The following is a 12,037-nucleotide window of genomic DNA, read 5'->3' on the forward strand; positions in this document are numbered from 1 at the left end:
GTACTTGCTAAGTTCCTTATATGGTTAAATGTCTGTTGAAGGAGCAGAATCAACAGATATTAATTCAGTTCAATTCAATTCAGCTTTATTTGTATAACGCTTTTAAAATGTAGATTGTGTCAAAGCAGCTTCACATAAAAGATCATCATAAATTGGAACAGTGTGGTTCAGTTTTTTAGTGTTTAATTTCATTTTAGCTCAGTTCAGTGTGGTTTGATAATCACTACTGAGGGTCCAAACACTGAAGAGCAAATCCATCCATGTGCAGCTCTACCAATCCTAAACCATGGAAACTAGTGGTGACAGCCGAGAGGGAAAAAAAACTTCACCAATTGGCGAAAATGAAGAAAAAAAACCTTGAGAGAAACCAGGCACGACCATTTAAATTTCTCCGCTGGCCAAACGTCTTGTGCAGAGCTGCAGTCTCAGTGGTGGAGGCTGGAAGCTGGGCCTCAGCGAAGACTCGTCCCTGGAGCGTCCCAAGAATCAGACTTATGCTCTCCACTCCTCCAGGACCACCACAGCAGCTGCTCAGGATACGGCCTGGTCCAGGATATGGAAACCTTGGGATCATCTCGTCCTTGGTCTTGGATCGAATCAGTGACTCTGCATAGTCTGAGGGCCTCGGGATGAATATACCCAGGTGGAAATGGAGAATAAAGAGGATAATTAGCATAGCTGCTGTTCATAGTGTATATAAACAAGATGCAGAAACCTGTGTGGAAACCCGCTTAGTGATGCACTGAGTGTATACTTTACTAAACAGATAGGTCTTTAATCTAGTTTCGAATAGGGAGAGTGTGTCTGAGACTCAGACGTTATTAGGATGGCTATTCCAGAGTTTAGGAGCCATAAATGAGAAGTCTCTACCTCCTTTACTCGACTTTGCTATTCTAGGTATTACCAGAAGCTCTGAGTTTTGAGATCTTAAAGAGCGAGTTGGTATTAAGAAGACAGTCTACTAATACTCAAATGGACCATCAAAATAAAGTGTTACCTCAATAATAAGCAGTAAATTTTTAAAGTTTATTTATTTATAGCCCAAAGAAATAGTAGGCCTACATGCAGTTAACTGATACTAGAACAACCCCAAATAATTCATATTTCACAAATGATTTGTTGTCATAAAGATTTTCAGAAAAACAGATTAACTGACTTGTACTTGAAGAACTAAACTGGTAGAAAAAAAAAACAGTTTTTTGGGGACAACTTAATTGTTTTATGTTCAATCCAGCTAAATTTGTAAAAACTAAAAAGTTGACTTATTTTCCTCATTTTGTCCCAATACAAATCTTTTATGTGGAACCCAGCATTATTTACAGTGTAAATCAAAATGAATATGAAACATTACTCATTCATTTTCCTTTAGCTTAATCCCTTATGCCTCATTCACACTAGCAGCGACTTTGTAGCCGTCTGTTGTTCTGGGTGGCGACCTGCTGCAAATGCAGGTCTGTGTAGATCTAAAGCAGAAGAAAGAAGATCACGTGAGCTCTACTAGGTGCTCCTATTTGCTGTTGCTTAAGAAAGTCACTCTTTATTTGAATAAAGTTGAAGGATTCTCAACTTTGTCGTGTCGCTCGACACGCCCACCTGGTCAGCAATGGTCGATGTCGCTACCGTAGACGGAGACCGCCGGAAGTCGCTCACTCTAATGAATGAGGCTTTATTTATTAGGGGTGGCCACAGCGGAACAAACCGCCAACTATTTCGACATATGTTTTACGCAGCAGATGCCCTTCTAGCTGAAATCCAGTACTGGGAAAAACGTAACTCATACTTAAGGTTAATGTTTTTATTATAACATAATTAATAATTATAACAAAATAATAATAAAGTATAATATATTACATGTGTTGTTTAAAATAAAATTATTCAAATTTAAACAATAACATTTATATTAAAGCTGAAATAATAATAAAAATGTTATTATAAATCATTCAATGTCTTCCAGTTATATTTACAATATAATATAACATAGAGTTTTTCTAAATATTTTAACCTAGGCTCATTGATATGTACCCCTATATTCATCCCAGGAGGTACGTTTTTGTTTTCGCCAATCCACCAGAGGCCACTGTTTACACTTTGTCAGATCTCAGGTTTCTCTCACAAGTGCCACTTGCCCTTGCTGTTTTCATGTAAATCCACCAGAGGCCGCTATATTCACTTTTTCAGATCTCAGATTTATCTCACAAGTGGCATTTGAGCTTGCTGTTCTCACATAAATCCACCGGAGGCCGCTGTCGACTGACTGATGGACCGACCATTACCCCCACCCATCCCTTTCCCTAAACCCAACCGACAGTGTTTTGAAAAGCAATCCAGAAAAAGAAAAGCCCATGTGGCCTCTTGATTTTACCACCTTTCAGATCTTACCACATTCTCACCCTATGGTTTATTTTTTTCCTTGTTTTTGTCTTACCTGCTTTCTGGAAAAGCCTAAACTAAAATCAGTGACAACAATGATTTTTTAAAACTTATTTTAAAAATAATAAAATATTGAAATTGAACAATACCGTTAAAATAATAGCTGTGAAACAGCATGAGTGTTGCTGGGATGGGTCTCTCTGAGCAGCTGTTGATGCAGTTGTGGGTGGCTTCAGATCCCCCTGCTGATGCTCAATGCTCCGGGTGTCTTGGCTTGGCTGTGGCTGAATTGATGGCTGATTATTTGTGTTTTGTGGGGTCTCGTTTGGATCAATCTCAGCTGACGAATTTCCAAATGTGTCTCCATGGTGGTCGTGTTGGTTCTGTCCATGTCTCACCGCCAGCTGTGACCCAGTTGAACTGCGTTGGCTGTGGTGTCCTGGCCTGGGTTGAAGACTGTAAACTCCGTCTTGGCCTGAAAATGCTAGGATGACCATCGTGGATGATTGTGAATCTGTTTCCTGACATCTCTGTCGGGCCTCCTGCAAACTCCTGACAGCAGACGGGGAATGACGGAGCGGAAGGGCCACAGGGTCACAGCTGCACCCAGAAACACAAAGAAAAACGCAAGAGAGAGCCAACAGAAAGACTGCGCGCTTGTCCAGAGGGGAAGAAAGAGATTTTGTGGAGTGTTTGGAGGGGGTTCGGTGTCAGCCATGAGCTCAGACAGCGAGGGTCTGTCAGTCACAAACACAGACCCCCAAACAGCTAACTCCAGACTTATTCTGAGGGAAGAGTGAAAAGCGGCCCGTCCAGGATGATGAAGAGGACTGTTGTCCCTTTATAACGCAGACAGACAAACAGGATGTACAGCAGCCAATCAGAGATGATTCGAAATCACAGTTGATGGAGTAAAATGAATAAACACTATAAAAGAGTATGATTTGATCAAATAAATACTGTATATTACTGTAATACACTCAAAAACTATATTTGAAGAGTTCAGATGCAAAAGCCAACAAACGCCACTTTCGCCAAAAATGAACTAATGATATTGAGTGAATGTTTCAGGCACAATAGTACATGTTCAACAAATAATTTTGCTTAAAATCATCTAAATCGCAGCGTCAGCGCATTCAGAAATAACAGTTTGTTGTCAAAAGCCTCTAAACGCCACTTGCCTTAGACAGCAAAAGCCGATATATCCCGAGAACGAATCACAAGGCGCAAATCGAAGCATATGTTTTTAATGTAGCAGCGCGCTGATACGCCGGCTTTAATGAGGAGACTGTTTTATTCCACTTCAGAAGTAGATTTTAAAAGATGAAGTTTGATGAACTGCATAAGCCTGTCCGACTGTCAGTAAATGAGAAATGAAAACGTCCCTTACCTCAAAACTCTCTAGATTATAAGGAAAAGAAAACACACTGTACAGTCGGATGTGTAGCATGCATTCATAACGTTTTTTGAGCAAAGCTACTTTGAATAAGTCTGATTTACTATACATTAAACGGCAACTGTGTTTCACGAAGGATGAAGTTAGGATATCATTCTTTTTCCCCACATGGATGCTATGAGGATAAACAAGAGACGAAAAAGAGACCAAGACCTTGAGTATAGTGAGAATGAATAAATTACAGCTTCTAAAAGTGTCCGAGTAACAGCGTTTTTTTGCACAGTAGGCCTACATTGCTTTTTATTTGCTTATGTAAGCTATTTTAAATATATATATATATATATATATATATATATATATATATATATATATATATATATATATATATATATATATATATATTTAAAATAGCTTACATAAGCAAATAAAAAGCAATGTAGGCCTACTGTGCAAAAAAACGCTGTTACTCGGACACTTTTATATATACTATATATATATATATATATATATATATATATATATATATATATATATATATATATATATATATATATATAGTATAAAACTATGTATTATTCATATTACTTTAATAAATTACATTACTTTTTATTAATGGACAATGCACAGATATTGATGTTTCACAATGTTCTTACACTACAACTAATTTTGCATTAATTAGCAATGTTTACATTGCTTTACTTGCATTAATTCCAAATCCCAAATATCAGAAATGACAACAGATTGTTAAGATTTAATAAAAGTCAGTCTTAATGTTATTCATTACTGCACTTGACAGATTTCATTCATTCTCTTTCCTTCTACTTTTTTCCTGGTTTATCAGGGGTTACCACAGTGGAATGAACCGCCATTTACATGGCAGATGTATTTTTAATTTCAGGTGGTTTGTGTAGGTGTTTTATGTTCGGTAAAACAATCTCTATCTTGCATCTTAAGTGATTTTTTAACTAATTACACTGTCTTGTCCCAGTAGGTGGATTTATATGTTTTTGCAAAAAAAAAAAAAAAAAAAAAAACACAAGTGGATTTAGCTGGTTTTGACGCCAAATAAAATTTACCTTGTTAAAACCAAGAATCTAAAGTGACATTTATGAAAAAAAAGTATGAAAAAGTTATTTTAATTATTTTTTCATTATTTTGCAACTTAATTTAACATTCAATCAGCTCAAAAAATGCAGTTAACTTAATAAAGTTAATAAAGTTAATTTATTGATTTGTGTTTGAGACAACATGGAGGAATTGTGTGGAACCCAGCATTTTTTACAGTGTATAACTAAAAGGTGAAAGCAATAGCTCACACTAGTTGCTTTCTACACTATGCTTTCTAATTATACACATACTGCAAGTAGTTCAAATGATCTGCTATCCACACAATGCTTTACTATGATTGCATGTCAACAATTGACTCATTTGTAGTTATTTTGTTATTCCTGCGAACAAGTTTTACAAGAAACATCTGAGACAAAGGTCATACCCCAACAAAACACTTACATCTCTGTTTAGTGCCCTTAGCCATAAAAAGCAGCCTCTGCACAACACACACACACACACACACACACACACACACACACACACACACACACACACACACACACACACACACACACACACGCACACACACGCACACACAAGGTTTAAACAACCAATAGCTCAACGCACAAAAACACACACTCACAACCCTCTTACAATATCCATGAACAAGATTATTTTTTAATGTTTTATAGGGACTTCCTATAGACATAATAATTTTTACACTCCACAGACTGTATATTCTGTATGTTGCACTGCACAGGTCGAGCCTTTTCTTTGCATGTGCCATCAAAACTAGTTCTTAATGATCAAAACAAGTGCCTAACCTCAATCTTTACTCTAACCTTGACCCTAAACCCAAGTCAAGACCCTAAAGAGTCCTTTAAAAGTAAGCCAGAAAGTAAAGTATTTTATACTGTAAAAACCGCATATACCCCATACCCTAACCCCAACCCCAGGAAACCTGTTGCAATTTAAGTTGTGGGCCATTGAAGCTGATTTAATCATTTAAGTTGATTTTATATGATTTTTAAGCATGTTGGATTATGAGGACACAAGAATGTCCCTATTAATCACTTCTATATTTGTAATATCAAGGTCATACCCAAACCTCAATCTAAACACTAATCTCTAACCTTGACCCTTAAACCAAGTCAAGAGCCTCAAGAGTCCTTTAAAAGTGAGCCAGAAAGTAAAGTATTTTTTACTGTAAAAACCGCATATACCCCATACCCTAACCCCAACCCCAGGAAACCTGTTGCAATTTAAGTTGTGGGCCATTGATACACTAATCTCTAACCTTGACCCTAAAACCAAGTCAAGAGCCTCAAGAGTCTTTTAAAAGTGAGCCAGAAAGTAAAGTATTTTTCACTGTAAAGACCGCATATACCCCATACCCTAACCCCAACCCCCAACACAAATTGAGTAAGTTAACATAATTGTTTTTACAAATTTAAGTGAATTGAACTTAAACCAATTAAATCAACCCAAAAAATCAAGAACTGTGTTGATTCAGCTCATTTAAAGTAAGTAGTTTGAACAAGCAGCAAAAATCAGTATTTTGAGTGTAAGGAATACAAGGTACACACCAGTGGTGTAGTCTTTGCTATACACACGTATACTCTGCCTATTTTTTTCCACAAACTGTTGGGTGATGCGACTTCTGAGGATCAATAATTGCATATACCCTCAGTATACTCACTTGTTTTGGTAATTAGACTCCCCTAATTCATGTGTATTCGTGTAACTGTATACCAAATGTTTTTTTAACCCGCATCTTAATTTGTTGCAATTGCTGGACTTTTGTTTCATTTGCGCTATTCCCCGCACCTGACGACCGCAGCAGCTCTGAGAACATTTCGTGAGAGTTTTTCGTAGATCACAAATTACTGAATGATATCAATCATTGTCGTTGCTTTAGCCCTCCTATATTTCCGTTCAGCCCCCTAAAATTTTTGCAATTACCTCATGAACTGTACACTACTAAATGATCGCCTCAGAGACCTATAAATTTGATATAAAAATGGCGGCAGACTTTCGATCCTCTGTTTTAAACTCGTTATTCATTTAGTCAGCAAACCACAGCTGTGCAGACCGTGAGCACAAGGTGTGTTTATCGATAGATTATTAGAATATCTGCATATTTTTAGTTCTTTGCTGTAGAAATAATTGTTTCCTCTGCGCTCCCCTCATCAGCATAACTGTTTCCTCCAGCGAAAATAACTCTTAATAGACATGTTGCTATTTATTTCACAATTAACAATGAAAACAAAAAACCCGGTACATGTGCATTAACTATATCATGCATTCATGCGCAGGATTAAACACAGTGTACTCATTTTAACTGCATAGCTGAGTGACATCAGAGTGAAATATCATGTGTTCGATCATATTAAAATGATTTAGTTTTATGACTGCTGGGGTCACTATTAGCTAAGTATAAATCATTAAATTGGAATTAAAATGAATACATTTGTTTAAATATTTTTCTTTTTAAATGGATAGTTCACCAAAAAAAAAAAGAAAATTGTCATCATTTACTCATACATTACTTGTTCCAGACCGATATTTTGACAGCTGGACACCTGTAACCATTGACTTCCATAGTATTTGTTTTCTCTCCTGTGGACGTTAATAGTTACAGGTAAGTAATATAATATATATATATATATATATATATATATATATATATATATATATATATATATATATATATATATATATAATATATATAGACTTTCGTCGTTTCTTTGCCTACTTTAAAAATTTGGATTGGGTGGGTAATAGTACACCTCCTTATTTTTTAGGACTACACCGCTGGTACATACACATGTACATACACACATACAAAATAAGGTAAAATGATTAAATAACCAATAACTACAAAATAAAAAAATAAAAAATAAAAAAAACAATATATATATAAGATCAGTTAAGTCTTAGTCTATTTGCAATCCTCTTCCTATATGCCTGAACCAGATTCTTTGCTTTATATTTATCACAAACACTCTCTCTCACACACATACACTCACACACACACACACACACACACACACACACACACACACACACACACACACACACACACACACACACACACACACACACACACACACACACACACACAGTCACTTTGGTAGAATTCATCAGCTGTAGATTTACGATCAGAGATGACAGCAGAACTGTCTTCCATCGCCAGGGGCAAAGGGTTGCTCCGCAAACCCCCTCCGAAAGCATCTTCCAGGTGCAGAGCTGCTCACACACACACACAGACACACACAATACACTCGCTCACTTACTCACACTCACACACAGATAGAAAGTCATTTGTAGTTTGTCAGCCAGTGCTAATTTCGGAGCGGGTAATGATCTACCCCTCAGCTTTATATGAAGAATCGGTTTGCTTTCAACACTGCTTTTATTCACTGCTGTCCTGCGGCTGATTTATAGGCCACAGGTGAGTGTGTTTGTGCTTGTGTAGCTTTTCAAGTCTTTTTTTGTGTGTATTCTCCTGCTAAATGATTATAACAAACATTAAACACACAATTAAACACACACCTGTGCAGATAATGTCCCGATACACAGACCATTCATGTTCCATCTTGAATCTATGGGTCGGTGTGATGCTGTTTGCAGTGCTGAGTTAGAAGACACAGTTTTCAGTTAGCATATGTATATGTGTGTGTGTGTGTGTGTGTGTGTGTGTGTGTGTGTGTGTGTGTGTGTGTGTGTGTGTGTGTGTGTGTGTGTGTGTGTCTGTGTGTCTCTGTGTGTGTTTGTGCTGGTACCCGTGCAGGTGTGAGAGTGACTGACAGATAAAAGTGCTACAGAGAGGCCGTCAGCACCTCTGCCTTTCTCCCACAATCCCTCATTCACAAACAAGACATGACACGGGACGGCAGACGCAGAGGAGTGTGTGAACACTGTCTATATACTGTACGCATCTCTTTGTGTTTTATGCAGTGGTTCAGGAGATCAAAAAATAGCAAACAAAGCCGTTCACTGCAGACTTCACTAAAACAAGTGTAATAACAAACGTAATTCTTTTTGTTTATTTGCAATTAAAATTATGTTGTTGTGCACAAAATGCAGTTATGCTCTTGAGTATTTATTTAGCCATCAGATAATAAATAATTCATTTCTTTCATTATATAGTAAATCTATTAACACACCAAAAATATTAATTTTTAGGGAATTTTTCAAAATGTATTTTAAAAACAAATATATATAATTTAAATAAACACTATATATATATATATATATATATATATATATATATATATATATATATATATATATATATACACACACACACAACAGTTCTGTCTGGTTCTCAAATCTGATTGGCTGATTGCCGTGCGATATTCTGCAATATCAGAACTCCTACAGCCTCTTTACCCTTTGTGTATTACTCCGCCCACCTACAGCCAGCAAGAAGCAAACACTACAGATCTAAAGTTTAAAAGATGCACACTCAACTGTTTAACTGTCAGCTTATGATTTGAATCCGGAAGAAAGTAGTTCCGCATACAAAAGGGTTTTTGAGACTCCAATTGATATTGTTTTTATATACACAATTATGCCGTTAAACTGTTGTATAAACGCAATATCACACTCGTAGCTGTGCGATATGGCTGTATATCGGCACTGGTGGGGGCACTAAGGCACTCGGCCTGAGGCCTCGCCTTCCACCAGTGCCGATATACAGCCATATTACACTGCTACGAGTGTGATATTGCTCATATAGCTATATATATTTACATATACAAACATACATACATATATAGTCAAAGTCAGAATTATTAGCCCCCTTTAAATTTTTTTCTTCCTTTTAAAATACTTATCAAATGATGTTTAACAGAGCAAGGAAATTTTCACAGCAGTATGTCTGATAATATTTTATCTTCTGGAGGAAGTCTTATTATCTAACTTGCCTAATTACCCTAACCTGCCTACTTAACCTAATTAACCTAGTTAAGCCTTTAAATGCCACTTTAAGCTGTATAGAAGTGTCTTGAAAAACATCTAGTAAAATATTATCTACTGTCATCATGACAAAGATAAAATAAATCTATTATTAGAAATGAGTTATTAAAACTATTATGTTTAGAAATGTGTTGAAAATATCTTCTCTCCGTTAAAAACAGAAATCGGGGAAAAAATAAACAAGCGGCATAATCATTCAGGGGGGCTAATAGTTCTCACACTCAATATACTACAATTACTATGGTATAAATACAGCACTACAACATACAAAACTGAGAGAGATCGATTTAGAATGCCATTTAACTGTTTAATAATGATTTAATCAGCTGTAGTAAAAATTACGCTAAGTTTATCTCCTCTAAGGGCTTATTGTGCGGTCTCTGTTGTCATCTTGTGGATGGACAACATCAACCGTCTTTGCTCTACTCAGTACAGGCTGATGGATGATGACGCACTGAATCTACAAAATTATAAATATATAAAAATAGACACTGTCTTTATAAATAAACTGTATAGTTGCAATCTAAACAATTTCATTCTCGACTAATAAGCCTCAAAAGTACATTAAGTTGTACAACAGCTGCAATATTTGTCAAATTGTAGTGAGTTTATTGATCCGCTTTCACTCTATGAGGGCGGAGTACTACACAACAGTGAAGAGGCTGTACAAGTGCTGTTATTACAGGAATATCATACTGCTATGAGCCAATCAGATTCAAGAACTAGACAGAACTGTGGTATAAAGATCAAACATCTCTCTTTGTCTGTTCTTCCAGTTTCTGCGTGTGGAGCAGGATAAAGAATGCAACACAGACTGCTCTGGAGCTCCTCGAAAGCCTCTGTGCGCATCAGACGGACGGACCTTCAGTTCCCGCTGCGAGTTTCTCCGTGCAAAGTGCCGTGACCCTCAGCTGGCGGTCAGTCGAGGGCAATGCAAAGGTCAGAGTTCAGCAGCCATGAACAGGCCTGATGCCCTGTGAGGGTCTGGGTTCAACACGTCCTCTGAGAAATGATTCTTTGACAGACAGACAGAGCACAGTACAGCTCATTATCATCTTGATGTTTTGAGTAGTGCTTAAATTAAGAATGAATTCAAACTAAGAGCAATTTAAAAATCACAAACTGACCTGAAGTGTGTTGATGATTTGAGGGGACACCAATGATTTACTGACATATTTTTAGCAATTGTTTAGCACTTTATTATTTGTTACTGTCAAAATTTATTCAGACACCTTCAACATTTCTCAATTTTATTCAGTATAGCTTTTGAAAATGGTAACAAATATAACAAGAACTCAGGGTATTTACTTTATTTAGCTGTCCTTACTGTAGTGTCCCAAAAATATCAAAAATTATATTTGGTGTCTCAATAATATTTAGTTTTGGCTGTATGTTATTTAATATATTATAGAAATAAACATAACTTATTAAAGAAATAAAATGGCTAAATATCTTGTATTTGATAAATAACTTTGAATTATTATAAGTGAAGAAAAATTAAGTGGCAGTGGCGCAGTGGGTAGTTCTGTCGTCTCACAGCAAGAAGGTTGCTGGTTCGAGCCATCGGCTGGGTCAGTTGGCGTTTTTGTGTGGAGTTTGCATGTTTTCCCTGCGTTTGCGTGGGTTTCCTCTGGGTGCTCTGGTTTCCCCCACTATGGGTCCAAAGACATGCGGTACAGGTAAATTGGGTGAGCCAAAGTGTCCAGTGTATGAGTGTGTGTGGATGTTTCCCAGAGATGGAAGGACATCTGCTGCTTAAAACATATGCTGGATAAGTTGGTGGTTCATTCCACTGTGGGGACCCCATACTAATAAAGGGACTAAGCCGAAAATGAATGAATTATATATGCATACGGCGCAGCAGGGTGGGTAGCACAATTGCCTCAAAAGGTTGCTGGTTCGAGCCCCGGCTGGGTCAGTTTCTGTGTGGAGTTTGCATATTCTCATCATGCTCCCGTTTCCCCCATAGTCCAAAGAGATGTGGTGCAGGTGAATTGAGTAAGCTAAATTGTCCATAGTGTATGAGTGTGAATGAGTGTTTAGGGATGTTTCCCAGTGATGGGTTGCAGCTGGAAGGGCATTTGCCTCGTAAAACATATGATGGATAAGTTGGCAGTTCACTCCGCTGTGGCGACCCCTGATAAATGAAAGGACTAAGCCGAAAAGAAAACTCCAGTTAAATATATTATATGGATTTATTTTTAAATTAACATTTATTTATAGTCTTAATAAAAGTGT

At 37.0% G+C, this 12,037-nt stretch overlaps 1 protein-coding gene and 1 long non-coding RNA gene across 5 annotated transcripts in view; one reads left to right on the forward strand and one right to left on the reverse strand.

The window, feature by feature from the left end:
* The window catches only part of smoc2 (SPARC related modular calcium binding 2), an 89,722-nt gene that overhangs the window by 19,619 nt on the left and 58,066 nt on the right, over window positions 1-12,037 (forward strand). For both annotated transcript variants that reach the window (XM_073920286.1, XM_073920287.1), the window contains exon 2: window positions 10,576-10,738. In XM_073920286.1, coding sequence (XP_073776387.1) covers window positions 10,576-10,738 — 163 coding nt within the window. The remainder of the gene's footprint in view (window positions 1-10,575; window positions 10,739-12,037) is intronic.
* The window catches only part of LOC141377058 (uncharacterized), a 45,046-nt gene continuing 33,074 nt past the window's right edge, over window positions 66-12,037 (reverse strand). For all 3 annotated transcript variants that reach the window (XR_012388915.1, XR_012388914.1, XR_012388916.1), the window contains 5 exons: window positions 10,552-10,814; window positions 7,946-8,065; window positions 5,276-5,312; window positions 2,520-3,209; window positions 66-1,463 (listed from right to left, as the gene is read on the reverse strand). This is a non-coding gene — a long non-coding RNA (uncharacterized lncRNA). The remainder of the gene's footprint in view (window positions 1,464-2,519; window positions 3,210-5,275; window positions 5,313-7,945; window positions 8,066-10,551; window positions 10,815-12,037) is intronic.

The sequence above is a fragment of the Danio rerio genome, chromosome 13 (genome assembly GCF_049306965.1).
Source record: "Danio rerio strain Tuebingen ecotype United States chromosome 13, GRCz12tu, whole genome shotgun sequence".
Lineage (NCBI taxonomy): Eukaryota > Metazoa > Chordata > Actinopteri > Cypriniformes > Danionidae > Danio > Danio rerio.